Genomic DNA, 20,741 nt, shown 5'->3' with positions numbered 1-20,741 from the left:
AATCCCTGGGGGAATTATTTTTTTGTTACAGTGCTCCATTTTAAACCAACATTAAGAACAAAGCAAACCTAACAAGATAAGAATAGTACAATATATACATAATATAATACATACACTACATACAATACATACATAAACATACATACATACATAATACATACATACATAAGTCACTCATAATAAATAGTTGGAAAAGAAACATGTGTAGTTGTAGCAGCAAACAGTGTGTTAAGTGGATGCGTTGTACAGGGAGATGGCCACAGGCAGGAATAGATTTCCTGTGTCGTTCAGTGGTGCTTTTTGGTAATCTCAGTCTCTCACTGAACGAGCTCCTGTGACTGACCAGCATGTCATGGAGTGGGTGGGAGGTGTTATCCAACATTAGTCTTTATCTTGGACAGCATCCGCCTCTCCGACACCACCTTGAGGGAGTCCAGCTCCATCCCCACAACATTGACTGGCCTTACGGATTAGTTTATTAAGTCTGTTGGCATCTGCGACCCTCAGCCTGCTCCCCCAGCATGCAACAGCATAGAGGATTGCACTGGCCACAACAGACTCTAGAAAATCCTCAGCATTTTCTGGCAGATGTTGAAGGACCTCAGTCGCCTCAAAAAATAGAGACGACTCTGGCCCTTCCTGTAAAGTGCTGTGGTGTTTTTAGCCCAGTCCAGTTTATTGTCAATGTGTACTCCAAGGTATTTGTCTTTTTTTGTGAGTTTTCTTTAAAAACCTCTACAACATCAGTGTTTTTTCCCTGAAAAACTTCAAGGAAAGAAAAACATTGTGATTGTGCTTTGTGAGCTTTTGCAGCATTTTTCTATTTGCTGACGTTTTTTGAAGATTCGGTGCATTTGATTTCCCCGCCAATCGTATATATACGTTGTTTTACTGGTTTTCATTAAAAACTTTTTTTTTTTAATTATTTTGAAATTTATTAAAGTTTGTTGTTGGTTTACTTTTTTGCTTTTTTGGGTTATTCGCAAGTTTTATTTGTAGGTTAATACTTGTTTCATTGTCTTGTTTTGTTTTGTTGTTAAGTTAGTCAGGAAGAACTGTAGCGCCATTTTTCTATAAATAAAGAGAATGGTATAGGACCAACATACACTGGGGTGGGCCTATATATTTTTTCCCCCCCAGAGCAGGAGAAATAGCAGGAAGCAATAAAAATGGATCTTTGTTATTGCTCGCCAAACTAGATGAATAAACCCTAAAACGCAACTTTCAAGTTCGGACAGTGGACTTCTTTTGCATGCCTACAAAATGTTACCTCAGTGCAGCAGTGGCTTGTATATTTTAAATTTTACTGGATGTTTGTTTGGTCAAACAAAAGGAATCGCCGCTACATATATTTTTCCAAAATTGTCACCAGTTAAGTCAGAGAAATGAGTCAAACTATAAGAGAACACAGAAGCAAAAGAGCTGTAATTCAATTGACTTCATTTTAAGTTAAATGTTTTTATTCATTATACTAATAGCAAACCATCCATCCATCCATCTTCATCCGCTTTATCCGAGGCCGGGTCGCGGGGGCAGCAGCCTAAGCAAAGAGGCCCAGACCTCCCTCTCCCCAGCCACCTCCTCCAGCTTATCCGGGGGAATACCAAGGCGTTCCCAGGCCAGCCGAGAGATATAATCTCTCCAGCGTGTCCTGGGTCTGCCCCGGGGCCTCCTCCCGGTGGGACATGCCTGGAACACCTCACCCAGGAGGCGCCCAGGGGGCATCCTTGTCAGATGCCCGAACCACCTCAGCTGGCTCCTTTCGATGTGGAGCAGCAGCTGCTCTACTCTGAGCCCCTCCCGGATGGCCGAACTTCTCACCCTATCTCTAAGGGAGAGGCCAGCCACCCTTCGGAGGAAGCTCATTCTCCGCTTGTATCCGCGATCTCGTTCTTTCGGTCACTACCCACAGCTCGTGGCCATAGGTGAGGGTAGGGACGTAGATCGACCGGTAAATTGAGAGCTTCGCTTTTACACTCAGCTCCCTCTTCACCACGACGGACCAGTGCAGCGTCTGCATTACTGCAGCTGCAGCCCCAATCCGTCTGTCGATCTCCGGCTCCCTTCTCCCATCACTCGCGAACAAGACCCCGAGATACTTGAACTCCTCCACTTGGGGCAGGAACTCATCCCCGACCCGGAGTGGGCACTCCAATTACTTCAATGAAACAAGTTTGCACAACTACCCATCTCAACATGCAGGTAAAAAATAAACGTACAAATAAAAATAAATGATAAATAAACGTAACGTTAAAAAGCTGTGCACATATTTAGAGCACTGTTTGCATTTACAGTATTTAGGGCTTTCTCAAATGGCCGGAGTTACCTGATTTTGCTGCTCCTCGTCTCTTCCAGTGTTTTATTTTGCCACAGTCAGTCTTCTGCTCTCTCTGTCTTCCTCGCAGCATGATAGAGGATGTCTGTTTTGGCTTCACCACTGACACAGTCCTGGAAGAAAATAATTCCCAGTCCGGTTATCTTACATCTTTAGGAGAAGTCTAAAAGAGTCACAGGAAATGTTTGTCTTCCTCATCCTGTTTTGGGCACTTTGAAATTTTAAGATGCTGGCAAAGAATCAAACAACAAGAGAAAAAAATGACTCTTATAATCCTGCAGTATTGGTAAACCAAGAGATGATCAGTTCCAGATTTCAGACACATTTCTTTATTTCCTCTGTCAACATCCAACATTGTTTCTAATTTGTCTCTAATAATTATTCTCTAACACTAAACACATTTTCAGTAACGATTTATTATTGATTTGGTCCCCTGTCACATAAACACATGTCAAATTCCAAATCCAGATCATAATTGAAAGTATAGTACATTCACATGAGAAGTTACAACAATGGAACAGAGAGAATCGCTTCTGTTTTGCACAACATCTGCAAGACTGCCCATGGCTTCTTCAGCAGCTGGTATTAATGCTGCGTAACCTTTGATTCCATAATTCCGACTGAGTTTCGTTCCATGAGTTTAAAATCAATCACGAAAAACAAAAATAACAACTGCAGGCTGAAAATGAAGTCAAACAACAAAAAATCCAAAAACTGCAGATCCAGGTTCGCGCTCTGTGGCGGTTATATATGATTAGCTTACCAGAAATTGCAATTTTTAACATGGTTTATTTATCTCTAATGGTAACTCATGTTCAGCTCTTAGCCCGACATCAAGCATTAGTTGACAATGAGATAGCTCATCATGACAGACATCACAACATAAACGATTGACACACAATTAAATAACATAGAAAATCCTCAGCATTTTCTGGCAGATGTTGAAGGACCTCAGTCGCCTCAAAAAATAGAGACGACTCTGGCCCTTCCTGTAGAGTGTTGTGGTGTTTTTAGCCCAGTCCAGTTTATTGTCAATGTGTACTCCAAGGTATTTGTCTTTTTTTGTGAGTTTTCTTTAAAAACCTCTACAACATCAGTGTTTTTTCCCTGAAAAACTTCAAGGAAAGAAAAACATTGTGATTGTGCTTTGTGAGCTTTTGCAGCATTTTTCTATTTGCTGACGTTTTTTGAAGATTCGGTGCATTTGATTTCCCCGCCATTGTATTATATGGTTGTTTACTGGTTTTCATTAAAAACTTTTTTTTTTTAATTATTTTGAAATTTCTTAAAGTTTGTTGTTGGTTTACTTTTTTGCTTTTTTGGGTTATTCGCAAGTTTTATTTGTAGGTTAATACTTGTTTCATTGTCTTGTTTTGTTTTGTTTTGTTGTTAAGTTAGTCAGGAAGAACTGTAGCGCCATTTTTCTATAAATAAAGAGAATGGTATAGGACCAACATACACTGGGGTGGGCCTATATATTTTTTCCCCCCCAGAGCAGGAGAAATAGCAGGAAGCAATAAAAATGGATCTTTGTTATTGCTCGCCAAACTAGATGAATAAACCCTAAAACGCAACTTTCAAGTTCGGACAGTGGACTTCTTTTGCATGCCTACAAAATGTTACCTCAGTGCAGCAGTGGCTTGTATATTTTAAATTTTACTGGATGTTTGTTTGGTCAAACAAGAGGAATCGCCGCTACATATATTTTTCCAAAATTGTCACCAGTTAAGTCAGAGAAATGAGTCAAACTATAAGAGAACACAGAAGCAAAAGAGCTGTAATTCAATTGACTTCATTTTAAGTTAAATGTTGTTTATTCCACCTTAATAATTTAGCAAACCATCCATCCATCCATCTTCATCCGCTTTATCCGAGGCCGGGTCGCGGGGGCAGCAGCCTAAGCAAAGAGGCCCAGACCTCCCTCTCCCCAGCCACCTCCTCCAGCTTATCCGGGGGAATACCAAGGCGTTCCCAGGCCAGCCGAGAGATATAATCTCTCCAGCGTGTCCTGGGTCTGCCCCGGGGCCTCCTCCCGGTGGGACATGCCTGGAACACCTCACCCAGGAGGCGCCCAGGGGGCATCCTTGTCAGATGCCCGAACCACCTCAGCTGGCTCCTTTCGATGTGGAGCAGCAGCTGCTCTACTCTGAGCCCCTCCCGGATGGCCGAACTTCTCACCCTATCTCTAAGGGAGAGGCCAGCCACCCTTCGGAGGAAGCTCATTTCTGCCGCTTGTATCCGCGATCTCGTTCTTTCGGTCACTACCCACAGCTCGTGGCCATAGGTGAGGGTAGGGACGTAGATCGACCGGTAAATTGAGAGCTTCGCTTTTACACTCAGCTCCCTCTTCACCACGACGGACCGGTGCAGCGTCTGCATTACTGCAGCTGCAGCCCCAATCCGTCTGTCGATCTCCGGCTCCCTTCTCCCATCACTCGCGAACAAGACCCCGAGATACTTGAACTCCTCCACTTGGGGCAGGAACTCATCCCCGACCCGGAGTGGGCACTCCTGAAATTACTTAATGAAACAAGTTTGCACAACTACCCATCTCAACATGCAGGTAAAAAATAAACGTACAAATAAAAATAAATGATAAATAAACGTAACGTTAAAAAGCTGTGCACATATTTAGAGCACTGTTTGCATTTACAGTATTTAGGGCTTTCTCAAATGGCCGGAGTTACCTGATTTTGCTGCTCCTCGTCTCTTCCAGTGTTTTATTTTGCCACAGTCAGTCTTCTGCTCTCTCTGTCTTCCTCGCAGCATGATAGAGGATGTCTGTTTTGGCTTCACCACTGACACAGTCCTGGAAGAAAATAATTCCCAGTCCGGTTATCTTACATCTTTAGGAGAAGTCTAAAAGAGTCACAGGAAATGTTTGTCTTCCTCATCCTGTTTTGGGCACTTTGAAATTTTAAGATGCTGGCAAAGAATCAAACAACAAGAGAAAAAAATGACTCTTATAATCCTGCAGTATTGGTAAACCAAGAGATGATCAGTTCCAGATTTCAGACACATTTCTTTATTTCCTCTGTCAACATCCAACATTGTCTTCTAATTTGTCTCTTAATAAGTTGATTCTCTAACACTAAACACATTTTTCATACGATTTGTTATTGATTTGGTCCCCTTGTCACATAAACTACATTGTCAAATCCAAATCCAGATCATAATGTGAACAGAGGTCACATTCACATGATGAAAGGATTACAACAATGGACACAGAGAGAATCGCTTCTGTTTTGCACGAACATCTGCAAATTCTGGCCCATGGCTTCTTCAGCAGCTGGTATTTAAATGCTGCGTAACCTTTGATTTCCACTAATGTCCGACTGAGGTTTCGTTCCCATGAGTTTTAAAATCAATCACAGAAAAACAAAAATAACAACCTGCAGGGCTGAAAAATGAAGTCAACACAAAAACACCAAAAACTGCAGATCCAGGTTCTCGGCGGTCTCTGTGGCGTGTTATAATGATTAGCTTTACAGCAGAAATATGCATATTTTTTAACATGGTTTATTTATTTTCTCTATATGTAACTCATGTCAGCTCTTAGCCGACATCAAGCATTAGGTTGACAATGATGGATGAGCTCATCATGACAGCATCACAACATAAACGATTGACACACAATTAATAAACACATGCTGTCGGAGAAAGTCCAACATTTACACCTGAAGTTCTAAAACAGGTAAGTGTGAGAGTGTATTAGTGAACGGGCTGACACATGCAGAGATTACACCGCTAAGTGCTTCAGCAGCTTCTCGTCAGTCAAGAGAAGGATCAGTCTTTCACTCATAATCAGCGCCCACATATCAAATCTCACAAATTCTTGACACAAAGGGTCAAGACCAGAAGGCGAGGCATGTTCAGGTTAGTGTGAATTTGCAGAGGTGGGCTGAGCTCAGTGCTCCCATTAAATCCAGTTTGACCCTGACTATGAAATCCTCAGGAGCTTAAAGACCATCGCTACAGGGAACGAGTGTTACTTAACCTCTGACACGGCCGCAAATTAGAGGTCAAGGGTTGCTGAGATGACAGAGTCCAGACAGGTGACCAGCACCGGCGTCTCTGAGAAAAATAGAAGCGAGAAGGAAGTGAATGAAGAGTGTAGAGCTCGAGGTAAGAGAGGGAAAACTAATCCTTGTTGCTCCACAGTCTCATTTGATGTTTTGAAAATCCTCCATCACTGTTCTACATTAACACAGAGAAAACTACCTCAAGGCAACAGCGCAGTTTAAAGTGCTGCCCTGCTTCCATTTACTGATCTTTGGACTCATTCAGACACAAATTACTGAAACAAGTTTTTGTATGTTTTATTTCTAAGTAAGCACTGATTTGACGAAATGGGAAAGTAAAAACTTTATTGTAAAAGACATTTAAGCCGATGTACATTGCATTGAATTAGGACTCGCCATTACTAATGACAATTAAGAGGGTTAAAGTTGAAAGTAATAGTTTTTTGATTGATGAAACCACATTATTAGCACTATTTCCTTGTTTGTTCCCAGAGGGAATTTTTACCAAAGCAGCAAGAGATGTTAATCGTTCGAGGGTTCGAGCAGCTCTGGCTTAGAGGCCTTTTTAAACCCCTTAACTTCTGGAATTATGTGCAGTTCAGCTGTTCATCAATCCACCAACAGCTGAGTCTGACACAACAGACAGACGTGTTAATAGCATTTTACTCTTTTCAGCTACCCAGAATTTAAAAAAAAATACTGTATCCTAGTACCCAAAAGCTCTTGGTCCAGCATTGGCCTAAATTCATCATGTCTGGCGTTTGTGAAACAGAGTTTCATTTGTTCCAAAGCTTACATTGGCTGGATCTGCAGTAACTCTCAGCCCAGATCAATGTATGAGTCAGAAACCTTAAAATTTCCCAAATCTGGCAGCTTTGCATGACTTCTGGTGCAAGAACACACTCTCAGCTGTAGACTTGCCAACATACTTGGCTACCTTAATGGCCTTTTTGCTGGAACATGTGGAATTAGCTGGTTAGTGCATTCCTGCTTCACCTTATTCAACTTTCTCAGGATGATATGTCAGAAATCTATTTTCTCCTTCTTTTAAACCGCATTATTTCTTCTTCTTTTCTGTGGTTGCCTCACATTTTATTTCCACTCCTACGTGAGCTGCTGACAGTCACAGGATTGTGCACCACATGCATCATTGTGGTTTTGGTATTGCACAAATTTAAAACAAGCACACAGTAATACAAAGAGTCCACAGTGAAAACATTTCAGAAGCACCTTAGAAGTTGCCTGCATCTCACGAGGTTATGATTAGAAGCTTTGAGAAGCAGCTAAACTCTCTTAATGTAGCCTGAGAAAAAGAAACCTCTACACCAGTGGTTTGCAAACATTTTGTGCCTAACGTGCAGCCAAAACAGACGAATGCACTTTTGAAAGCAAATTTATTCACTGTGAAACATCTGCATTTTTTTTAGCTTTACTTTTACAGCAGCATAGACTTTACCAACATTTCCTGATCAAACACTTTTATATAATCCAGGAAACAGTTTTGCTCCCTCAGGTTCAGGTCCAGCACCATGAAGTAAGCTTTTGCTTTCATGGGAAACGTTTAGTTTCAGTGTGGCCTTCCGCACCAGGTCAGAATTAGTCATCTCGTCCAAAGAAATGATGCTCTCAGGCCACAGGGTTAGCAGACTCAGGTTCGCTTTGGCCAAGCAGCAAAACGGTCTCTTTTTTTAATGTTCTCCTTTTGAGTTTTGGTAACTCTTAGAGTTTAGGGACTGCTGCTTTGACTAACAGGTGCTCTGACATGCAGGTAGGTGTCAGTTAGGCCTCACCACTGAGTTGACTCATTGAACTCAACCTCATCAACTGTATTATTGGCGCCTTTTAGAGTACGTTTGATGGAAATATCTGATAAATGATATGGCTTGTTGTAAAGTACAGACCATTCAACAGGTCTGTGCACCAGCTTCTAGTATATTCTAGTATTTTAATCAGTCTGTTACTAATCCCTAATTAGCAGGTGTGCACCCATACAGTTTATGAATGTGACTTCTTGAGCAAGCCAGCAGGTGATCATTGAGAGGCTCAACTCTCTGGTGTCACGGTTTGAGCAGGCAGACCGTGGGGACGTGGGGAACTAGGACCCAAAACAAAGAACTCTTCAAATGAAGCAGTGTCTTTATTTACAGTGTTGCAAATATAAACCACAATAAATCCCCGTGCACTCTCCCGAGTCCCATGCAGTGTCTTTTCCCAGTGTCTGTACTCCGAAACTCTGCTTCCTAGTGTTCCTAGTACCCACGCTCGCTGCCCTCCTGTCTCTACACTCCTGCAGGAAGAACACAGAGGCAGCCGTTAATACTTCACACTATGACAACCTCACACTAGCAGACATCTAGCTGGGAAACTGACGGGAAGTCTCACGCAACGATCCAGCGTCGGAGAGAGCTCAACCACACTGCAAAGTAGCTTCCCCAGCGAGGCTGATCAGCTGCAGGTGTGTGTTATCATCCTTGGGTGTGGCCAGCCACCCGGCAGGGCACACTCAAGCAGGGAAACCAGGGACAGCACAATACAGCAAATATACACAATACCATGGTACGCCCCATCAACATATAAATAAGCACAAAAGCTGCTCGTGGACCCCGGGTCTGATGACCCAAGTCCCTGACATCTGGTCCATTTACAGTCACTTCTGCCTCCAAAAAAATAATGTCAGCAGCCATAACACTAATGTTGACGCTTCAAAACGCAGAGCCCCTAAATCAGAGGGTTGTGGCTATGTCCTATACGTCTATAATAGTAAGTAAATGTCTTCAGGTACAGATAGACTACATTTAAAATTCATCTACTACTTTGTATTTGAATTTGTGTATTGCATTGATAATGTAGCATTGACACAAAACCTCAAAGCACATCTGGGTTTTCTTAAGACGCACCATTTAAAAAAAATACAAATGTATTTTTGAATGGTGGGGTTTAGGACCCTGAACCTGCGGGGGTTAAGGGTCATTTGACGTGGCTATAAGTAAAGGGAAAACCAGACACAGACACATGTGTGAGGGTTGTGTTGTTAACCTGTAGCTGGAATGTTAATGTTTGACCGTTTAGCTCATTACATGTTTATACAGACGTGGTCTACACCGGCTCACAGATACAAAGAACAAAAAGGCTCCTCAACCAGTTTGTTGGAAATGTGACAATTTTCTGCTGTCGAGTATTCGTCATCGCTGCTGTATAAACGTTTTTGCTTGATAAAAACCTTTCTCTGTGTCTTTTGGGCTTAAAGTGAACTCCTTGTTTCAGAAACTGCTGAATATTAAGAAATTTGAATGTGTTTTTGATGTTTAAACATTTCGCTCAGTGACAAATGGTTCTTTTTAACAAACTGGAATATTATCAAAACCTGCAGTCTGCCAAATGGTTCTCATGGCTTGGTGTGATTATTATACTGGGGATTTTGAACACACAGTAAATATTGAGGTGAGATCATTTCTTATATGCACATGAATGTTTTACTTTTTTAAAAGAAACAAACTTTACATTTATTTTTATAAACATTATTTGATTCAGGTGAGTACTAGTGTGTTAAATGAATATTTTATGTTATCATCTGATGTTATTTTACACTCTATTCAGTTTCTGTTTCTCAGATGTAGTTTAATATTGCTGTTTTCACAGTGGCCACATTTATATAAAACCTTACTTTGAGAGTTTTTGCTACAGGACTTCATACAAATTTCTTATGACTCCTTTGTAGAAACATACCATAGGATATATCATAATCAGAAAAATGCTCAACTTAATTGCTTTTATTGGTGATAAAGCCCAAGTTAATTACATGGATGGTTACACTGTTAAACTGAGTCTGCAGAGAAATGAGTCATCATAAAATGTATGCTAGATAAAGAATTCTTACTTGTTGTAACTCTAATTTTCTGAGTACGTATGTGAATCCAAAAGAGCTTAAGCATGATTGGTCGTACGCAGAGTCTAAGGATGTCTATATACTGCAACTGTTTACTGTCACCAGGGGGCGCTATCACAGCCAACTGGTCTGTGGGCTACTTTTGCTTGTGCTGTTTTTGGTTCTTCAGCCGACCGCGGAGAAAAGCGAAGTTATAAAAACAAAGAGCTGAAGTGAAATCAACTGACCAATGAAACCTGCTCATTGCAGCAACTGTCTTTTTTTTTTTTATTAATCTGTGATTCTTCTTTTCTCACACTGCTGTTATAAGCTTATATTTTATTGATGTTTTTTCTTCTCTGCATGCTGTTGGTCATCTGAAGGACTGCATCCAAACACATCTGCATACACAAATACATACGCAAAGAATCACAAACAAAGCACTCTAAATCCTGCATAGCAGTGATTGGTGCACTGACTTTAGTCTGTTGTGGCCATGGCCACCCCTCGAGCTACTCACTGGCTCCGGCCCTGTGCCTCACAGCAGTAAAATTAATTATATATACACCAGTGACTTTCAAATTGTGGAGTGCACCTGCTGTGGTGAGGCGCAGAGTCCCTTCAGGATGGGTGGATGACCAGTGGAAAAATGCAGAGTTAAGCTATGAAGGAAAATGATTTACGAGGGGAAAACAGAGTTAGCTTAAATAAGCCTTTGTTTTATTTCACTAAAATTCAACTTGAAAGTATTTCTGTTGTTACTGACTGGTGAAAGATATGGCATGTTATTCTTTTTCGGAGGGGATTTGAATAAAGGTTTGATCCAGTTGTACAATTCAAAGTCACATCAATTCAATTCAATTTTATTTATACAGCGCCAAATCACAACAACAGTCGCCTCAAGGTGCTTTATATTGTGAGGTAGACCCTACAGTAATACATACAGAGAAAAACACAACAATCATATGAATAACATCACATCATCTTTGAAGCAAAAAATAAAAAAAAAACTCCAGTTCGTCAATTGGCCACTTGAGGCTGCCCCCAAAAGTGAGTCCTTCTCCAAATTTAAGCAGTTTTCAGCCTTTCTGCGCTCCAGCGCCTTTTCTTATCTTCCCAGTCTCTGAGCTCCGGACTCTCCATGTTGACAGCAGGAGGAGTCAGAGAGACAGCGGGGCAGCAGTAGTGGGAGAAGGAGGGAGGTGCTGGAAGGGCTGGAGGTGGAGCTTGAGTATTATTGTCCGCCGGTCTGAGTGACTGGCTGGCCGAGAGAGAGTCTCCAAAGTTTGACCGGCGTGTCGTTTAGTCGCGTTTCCTCCAAATTTTCACTGTTGATCAAACAAAGTGCGCACCGAACCACGTGGACCAAGAAGTGACAGCCGGACACGCGCGGAGGACACGCAGAGAGCTCCAACAGGAGAAGCCCCCAAAGATCTGCTTTAAAGGACTCTGTGCTGGATGAGTAACCCAGGAAACAAAAGAGTAAACTTACTACTGTAGCTCCACACTGACCCACGCTGTGAGCGTCCTCCAGCCCGCACACTTTCAGGAGAAAGATGATGCACTGAAGCTTTCGGATCCGCTGCCCTTCTTCTTTCTGGGTTTTTGTTTGTATCCCACTAACAACACATGAGTTGGATTGACCGGACGCGCGGGTGCCATACAGTAAATCCTCGGGGATTAAAATAAATCGGGCAATGGATAATTTCTTCACGGAGGTAAGAAGACGCTCAAGTCTGCAACTGCTTCGTTCACGCAGCGCGCAGCACATCTTCCATATGCTCGCAGTGTTACTTTTCCTCTCGTCCTGCAAACTTTTGGAGAATTGTAAAACAAGGAAACCTCTCCAAACATGTGCAGCTCATGCACAGCAGGCTCCAAATCTTGCTTTATTGAAAGGATGCAAATACTATGAGGCATAAACTTACTACTGAGTGCCAGGAGTAATGGTAAGATAGGATACTTTAAAATGGAAATTAAACGGTGAGCAACGTAAAATAAACCCAGTGGAGTTCCTGCTCATGTCATAAAGATGCCATAAAGCACTTTTTAGATTCTTTAAACGCGCTTTTCCCAAATCCCTGTAAGAATATCAAACGTACATCATTAAAACACGGATCTCACAGGGACAGAGGGGGGTTTGGACTGGTCCCAGTGGACCTTTGGTATTTCCGCACCTCTTTTCTTCTTTCCTTCCGCAGAAACTGTCTTGTAAAGATATTGATAGACGTCTAAACCTGCGGCCAAGGGGAGTTTTGTTCTGGCCAAGATGCAGAAATTCACACTTTCAGTGACTGTCGGATGTTCGGAAGCACGAGTCCTGAGCTCCTGCCTTAAAAGCTGATTGAACTTATTCAGTGTAAGCTACCACTGAGGTTTCATTAATGGCAGCAGTCACTTTGCTTTGCTCTGTTATGGTGCAGCAGAGTTTGGACTCCTCAACTATTTCTGGTTTTTATTCGTCAAAAAACATTTTCAAACACACTTAAAAGTCTTCATCAAAACAACGACATTAAACACATATTTCAATAATTAAAATTTAAATTAAAAGAAAGCTTTCCAATACTAAACATCAGTGTTGCAGCTTGCCGATTGCTGGCCTACTTTCTGCCTCTTCTTGTCTTGTTCTTTGTGCAGACTGTTGGCTTCACTCCAGGTTAAGAATGGTCATGTTCTGTGTAAGCGGTGATCAGCTGGTGAGCCTTACTGTGCAGTAATGTAATTATTATATTAACAACAAATAAGTACATTTGTTTCATTTGCTTCAGAAGTACATGCGTAGAAATTTCCTGACATTTGTGGATCTAACTGTGACTTCTGTTACCTGGTCATTTGGGCTGCCCTCGTCACTGTTGGGTATGTCAGGTGGTTTTTCTCGATTACCTGAAGCACTCTGTAAGTATGCTGTACGTCCACCATCTAACAGCATGAGCTGTGACTCAGGGATAAAAGGTGTTCATTGCGATACACTTGCAATATCAGCGCTCACACCTTTTCCTCTGATGACGTGGGCCAGGTAACAGCGGTAACACTTGAGTCATCCCTGACTCATACCTCAATGCTTTCTTTTTTCCCCCTTTGGAAGCCCTCAGGAAAACAACCTGTCATCACTGTGGTTGGTTTCACTAACAGACCTGCTCAGAAAAACAAACAAACAAAAACCGTATGACACTGAAAGTGATTTAAAACTGGTTTCTCTTCAGGTAGCGGTGTTAAAGGCTGGCGAACAATTATAAAAAGCTTTGCTTCCTGGTTTGAAAAGAAAAAAAAAAACGAATAAAAAACCACCTGCTTTCCCATTGGTGCTTGTAAAATTTGAAATTCCAGTCTCACTTTCGGCAGTATGAAGGGCCAAAGGTCATGGAACTCACTGAGCTCATATGTGCATGTGTGAGGCAGAGTTAAACAAACACTGCGAGGCCGAGCCGGTCTCATGACGAGTATGGAGGGCTACATCCAGCAGTTCAGCTCTGTGGAAGTCTGAGGGGGAATAATTCTCATTGCCAGAAGCAGGCAGGCATGCACAATAGTCTCAAATATCGGCCTGCCTGCCTGTATATCTGCCAGCTAATCACAGCTGAAACAAAGAGCCCAGTCTTCAAGGAAAAGGGCATTTGACAAGGAAGTAAACCGGCTTCAGTCATTCCATACGGAGGCCAACGGTTTGACAAGAGAGGAATGCGAACTGGGAAAGAACCTGAAGTGTTTCTTATTTATGCAGTGTGTACACGAGGGACCCGCAGTCTCCGGACAGACAAAGACATGCTGTTAATAAAGGGCATCGAACCTTCAGCCGGCTGTCTTTGAAAACCTCTTTAGGATGCCTGATTAACTCCATTAGTAAATTCACTGTGTTACAGAATCTTCTTGCTTTGTGGTAATGGTCACCTTTAGAATCACCAGTTAACCTAAACCCATTCATATGTTACTGAGTGAGGGAGCTGGAGAGAACTCGTGCAGACGAGGGAGAACCTGGTAACGCTGCTAACCACCTTTTAGCTACATTTTGTGAATATTTCATCTTTAATTGTCAGATTTCTGTTTGTTTTAGCCTTGCCATTTTATTTTTATTTACATTTATGCCGAAACAAGCCAGTGACCATTCACTTAGTTAGGATTCATCCTATTATTATTAACTTATCTGGCTTCCTGGGGAGAAGGGAGACTTTTATTTGGAGTATTTGTGAGGTTCAAAGAGTTGAAGCAGCTGACAGGCTGAACTGGAGAATGACACATTTAAGAGACTGTGTTAAATGACTGAAAGAATGTGTTAGTTTCAGCACTTAATGGCTGTCATCTTTATGATGACTGTGGTTCAAAGTGTTTGAGGAGGAGTGCGAAGAAGAGAAATCTCACTGTCAACATCACATCTGTTAGGGTAATTTTCTCCTAATTTGTGCGATTTATTTAATATTATCCATCGAGTTCTGAAAGATTTTCATATGTGGAAATGCTCGGGACGATTTCTCCAGCCTGACTTAAATTCAAAGTTATGCCTGCGAGCTACAGAAGAGCACATTGTCCTGAACATCAGAGACACGAATGCGTTGACAATGACACATCCTTCAGCAGGAGGTTTCTCATCTCTAATTACTGAGCTGCAGCCAAAACAGTCTGCAGCACTCAGTCCAGCCGCTATAAATAGAGCCTAACCACAAATCCAGACGGCACATTTTCATCACTTGGTCATTTTCTTGAAACAGGAATCGTTCTTGCAGTCCAGCAGCAATCAGAGTCGTTTTATATACTCTGCAGGTTTTTGTTTCACGGGGAGAAAAGCTGCTAAACATAGAAAACGGCTGCGTAACGCTGTCACTTATGTCTTAGTGTTAAGGATGAACAAAGTTAATGTTACGAATGCTCTGTATTTGTCACAGAAAAACCCCTTTGAATCCAGCAGAGAGATTGCATGCTTAGCTTTATCCATTTGTGTTATTTGGGTCGTCATTGGCAGGATGAGGCAGATTTCATTCAGACTTCACTGACCAACAGCCTCGAGAATCCTGTGTCAGTGTCAGTGATTGGCTAATGTTCGGCTCTGTTGTATCCAATAAACTGCAGAGGATCATTTTCTCTTCTGTGGTAGGAGGAACTGCAGTGTGTTTTGAGGCGGTGTGTGTTCGGGTGTGTGTTGACATAATGGAGTCACTAAGTTCAGTCGGTTAGAAGGTTTGTTTTTATTTGAACTGGTGGGCGTGGAGAGAGCTGGGCCTCACCTGTCCACCAATCAGACGGCAGCTGTGCCTCAGGTGTGTGTTTGCAGTGATCGCAGTGTAAATTTATTCAGCAATGGGGGAGTTAAAGAAAAAAAGAGAGAACAGATGTCAGTCAGGCTTCTTGAAGGCAGGGAGCAATGATAGACGGATTGTACATTTTTGTGCTATAAAGTCCAAGACATACAGAGTTACTTTGTTTTTAATAACGATGGCTGGCTTATGTTTAAAGACCAATCAGAACAAATCATGAAATCATATTTTCTCACGTTGTTTAGGTATAATTATGCCTTCATGCCTTTTCTTGGCTGCCTTGGCTTTTTTCTGCTTTAAAGCAAATGTTTTCTCTCTTTACTGTAGGAGACAGGAAGCAGACAGCAGTTTGAGTTGTAACTTTATTATTTGTCCATGTGGTTTAAATTTTGAATACCAGTATATGTACTGGGCTTCAAGTTCAGGGTTTGCACCAGAAAGGCTGCCACTGAGTGGTGGGGATGGGCAGGTTGTAAGCAATTAGCATACCTCTGTCCACCCACCATAACACGTTTATCTCCCACTTGCAGCATAAAGAGACGGTAATATAGGTCTGTACCAGCTCCAAAGCGTGGTTAGTGTTGTTCACATGCAGTGATGAATGATTCACTGAGCTGGTGAATAAATTATTTAATCTAAATTTGTTGGCTAAAAATGAACATTAGGCTACTTGGATCCGTTAAGCTACAACCATTCAGTTAGCTAAGTTTATAAAAATAAACTTCTTTCTTCTTTCCCTCTTCTCCGCTGTTTTTTCCCCCTCTTCCTTTCTCCCTTTTCTTTTCCTCATTCAAGTCTGTCCCGTATCTAGCAAGTGAAAATAAAAAAAATAAAATAAAATAAACAATAAAAGGTGAATCAAATAGACCACTACGGCAAGGCTGGGATGGTCAATTTGGTAAAGTAAATCCGTTGGGCATCTTTCTTCACCTTTAGACAATAAATCTGATGATGAACCAAACGGGACAGGCAAAAGGGAAAAACAACAACAAATAAATAAATAAATAAACTTCTTAAGATGCACGTCATAAAAAAAACTCCCCAGTGCTTCGACGTGGTGAGCTGCAGGTAGTTTGAGGAAGTGCTGGTTTAGAACAACTCATCTGTAACTCAGGGGCTTCTTCTCCTGATTAACACTGTTATATTTGACTACATGACTACACGCCCTTTTGGAGTGTTGCACACAGCACAGATCCTCAGCTCAAACCCGTCTCTGTGTTCATACACTGATGTGAATATATAAACGTCCATGTTGGCAGAGCTCTGTTGCATTCAGTATTGTGTGAAAGTCACATGGACCAACATGCCTCCAAAACAAACCTGTGAGACTCGGGTCCCTGTACTCGTTAACCTGCTTCTCTAGATTCCAAACGAGCCCTGAAAAACTTGCAAAGCTTTTCATTCTTTGAGCCTCTTTTATTTCTCCTCCCAGCAGCCTCAGCTGCCTGCATTTCCCATTAAAACCATAAAAAGTAACAGCTCAATCATAGACATTAATAGGCTCACCACAACAAGCAGAGGCCCTGCCCATTTTATACTGCTCCATTTTAATGATCATTTCAAGCAGAAGGGTCAAACTGCTTCTTCTCCCTCCCTCCGTTTCTCCGGTGCTTATTAAAGCTGAAACTTGACACCTGTGGAGCAGGCAGAAGGAACTGCAAGGAATTTAAACAGCTTGCAGATTTGTCATTTTGTCCCCCCCCCATGTTGTTCATGTCAGACAGCTGTTATACATACAGCTGAATTCCTGCTCGGTCTGCAGGAGTTTCTTCAGGTCGTCTTAACAAGTGACCAGTCAGAGTTTGAAGAGTTCAAGATGCGCATAAGTGACTCATCCCCACAGTCACCCCCAGCAGTGTTCATCACCAGAAGTATGTGGACACCAATATAATGTCATTAAGCTTGCTCGCCCTGGAACGTAGATGAAAAGGCGAAAGATTTACTTACTTTGGGATAAATGATGTTTTTAATATCCCTCATTGATTATAATGGAGATGGTCATGTGTCAATATGGAGGGGGGGAGCAAAGTGTTCAATATATGATATGTTGTGGCACTAACATGTCATATATGCAAACATCAAAGCCGAGATTTAACCAGATAAACATGAAACTTCACATATTTCTGGTGTAAATGTTTCTGTTTGGAGCTGAAGCCAAACTATCAGTGTCTCGCTACCTTGTCTAGCCTTCTAATTGTGTGTATGTGTGGAACAAAAAATATTCTTTTCCACAGTCACATATACAATCTTTAAACAGGGCTGGTGTCCTATTTCCTACGTCTTTTTGAGGAAAAAAAAGAAAAGAAAGGAGTCGAGCTCTGGCTCACAGTCCTTTTTACCCTCCTGCTAAAATAACACCTTCTCAAGCCGGCACACACTCTGGAGACGAGCCAGAGGCGCCTGCACCCGATCCTAAACTGGTTTCCCTGCTCTCAACTGACTGCATGTAGGGCAGAGGGGCAGCAGCGACTGTGGGAAATCAAACAGTCTCAGGCTTGCAGTTTCAGACCCGGGCCCAGACAGGAAACCTGTTTATTTTTATTCCCTCCGCCGACTGCAGCAGTGAGTCCGTTCCAAAACGTTCATTTAAGCCGATCATTTTAATGAGCAGCTCAGCAGGTTGGTGGAGCAACAAAAAGCATATCAACGGGCGCTTTTTTTTTGATGGTGCTCATAACTTTCTTTAAAAGTTCCCATTTCTTTACATCGCTGCTCTGCAGGAACACGAGACAATCAGAGCTCTTAAAACCCTGTTTTTGGGATTCCTTTTAGCTCAGCACCAGGGGAACCTTTTAGTGAGATACTAATAACCGAAACGTTTAAACATCATGGATATGAAAATGGAAAATGGATCAGCAATAAAGTTCAGGATTGATTAAGCCTTTATTTATAGTGGTTCCTACTGTACCTGAGCAGTGAAAGTGCTCTATGCAACTTGCTTAATTCACAAGCATTTTTTTTCTGTGCATAAGTGTTTCCTATCTGACATTCAGATACATTCACGCTCTGATGGATCCATCAGAAAACAACTTGGGGTTATTATCTTGTCCAAGATTATTTGGCATGCAGATTGGAGCAGCCAGGGATCGAACACTGAACCTTTCAGTTAGTGCATGCCCTACTCTCCCTCCTGAATTACAGCCACCCCAAATGATGTAATAACAATCAAAGTTGGTGAAAATTGCCATAAAGTTGAATTCATAAAACTAAACTGATGCAAGCAGTTTTGTAATTGTTTTTCAGTTAATCATCTCTGGTCAGCTGCTTGTTTCGGTGTCTTCTGGCCTCAGTTGTGCATTTCTGTCACAGATGAGCCGCCTTCATGTTCGGTGTAAGATTTTGTCAGTATTCAGACCTTTCTGAGTTATCTTGGAAGCAATGCAGAGACATAAACACTCAACTTTTTTCACAAAAAAAGTTGAAAGCACCAACATAGCTGATCCAGACTCTTCCTGTGTGATCACATTGGTCATTCACGTGTGAGGGATTGGTTTGTTGAAGATGAGACATTTAGGACTTGAAAACGCTCTAAACGCTGCCCTGTTTCCTCATATTTGCTTCTTGTCTCAGTTTGTAGGTTAATCAATGATGTAGATGCCATTGTAGCAGCTGTGTACATGTATGTCTGTGTTATTGTTATCAAGAGAACCTCATGGTTGACATGACGTTAGTCTTTGTGTGGTTCAGACAAGGATGAGGTGCAGGCTGATCTCACACATATGTTTCGACTGCAAACGCATCAGATGTAGGATTAGGATTCAAGGATTAGCACTGAGGTTGTCTTTGTTTTTTATTTTTTTTTAATTTCATAAACTCTTTAATCTCCTTTAACCTATTTAAGAACATTGACAGCTGTTATTCTATTTAAGAGAATGCATGCAGAACTTGAATAATGAAATGAAACAAGTGGGCTTCTTATTAGTATTGTTGCAGAGAAATGGAATTTGGTTTAAGGGTGTGGCTGATAAAATGCATTGTGAAGCAGGGGTGGGGAACTCCAGGCCTCGAGGGCCGGTGTCCTGCAGGTTTTAGATATCACCCTTTGTCAACACACCTGAATCAAACGATTAGTTCATCACCAGGACTCTGGAGAACTTCAAGCCATGTTGAGGAGGTAGTTTAGACGTTTAAATCAGCTGTGTTGGATCAACAGCACATCTAAAACCTGCAGGACACCGGGCCGTGAGGCCGGGAGTTTCCCCACCCCTGCTTTAGTGGCTTCATAGTATAGTGGTTAACACATTTGTCTAACACGTGAAAGTTCCCGGGTTTAAGACTGGAAGGCAAGAAGGGCATCTGGCTAAAAATCTGCCAAAAGTCTGAGTTACAAAGTAGACAAAGGAGGCTTTTACCATGCTATCTTAGATCAACAGTATGATGTCATCATTTTTAAATGGCTCACAATTTAAACGACTAAACACATACTTGGACTTAGTCCACACTTACATGTCAAACCTGCTGGTAAACAATCACTTTTCCTTTTTCTGGAAATGATCACTAAAATAATTCAAACCTTCTGTATTGTTCACCAATTCAAAAATAAATTGTCACCTAATTGTATTCACTAATAAAGGCAATGATTCAGATGTGCATGGTGCAGGTTTTCTTTGTCTCTTGTCAAAGATCTTTGTCAACAAAATGAGCCCACAAAATTAAAGAAGCAGAAGATTTTGGTCAAAATCCCAAAGTGCAGAGTGCAGTGTTAAAAGTGCCCAATATCCAGACACAAAATGAACAGAAACATCATTCCTGTTCGGTTTCTTCACCTTCCTCACTCGTTGCTCGATCCTCCTCTTCTGGCTTTCTGTTAAGTCTTGACTTCCTGACGGATATTTCTAAACATTCCTCTGGATCCTAACGCTTCCTAACCTCTCCCTCAGTCCAGCTTCCTCCACATGTGTGTTTTCATGGAACATTGTGCACAGAGGTTTGCGCAGCTCAATTCATTGTGATTTTTATCTGTACATTAACACTGCTGGGGGAAAAAAAATCCTGGTATTATAATTGGTGACATAACTGCAATTTAAACCTCCCAATAACATGAAACTTACATAATCACTTTCTCTCTAACAGTCAATAAAATGCGCTTAGGTGACGTTGAAGGATAAAGCTGAAGTTATCGTGTGCACTGTCAATATTTATTGAACTGATCGTCATGTTAGGTCATTTCAAATAAACTGTTTGCATCTGTTTTTCTTAAATCCTTAAAGTTTAATTTAAATATTACCTAAAAATGTCTAAACTATATGGAAAATATGCCCACATGGAAAAGA

General features: G+C 41.6%; 1 protein-coding gene across 1 annotated transcript in view; it reads left to right on the top strand.

Moving 5' to 3' along the window:
* The first annotated feature begins 11,447 nt into the window (after positions 1 to 11,447).
* Positions 11,448 to 20,741, top strand: part of myo10 (myosin X) — a 125,223-nt gene continuing 115,929 nt past the window's right edge. Inside the window, exon 1 of the mRNA XM_042225547.1 lies at positions 11,448 to 11,940. Coding sequence (XP_042081481.1) covers positions 11,920 to 11,940 — 21 coding nt within the window. The 5' untranslated portion in view covers positions 11,448 to 11,919. The remainder of the gene's footprint in view (positions 11,941 to 20,741) is intronic.

This window comes from Haplochromis burtoni, unplaced genomic scaffold, assembly GCF_018398535.1.
Source record: "Haplochromis burtoni strain Fernald_Lab_line unplaced genomic scaffold, NCSU_Asbu1 Contig_175, whole genome shotgun sequence".
In the NCBI taxonomy this organism is placed as follows: Eukaryota; Metazoa; Chordata; class Actinopteri; order Cichliformes; family Cichlidae; genus Haplochromis; species Haplochromis burtoni.
Note: the sequence above shows the minus strand (reverse complement) of the source record. Positions and strands in the feature narration are given on the sequence as shown.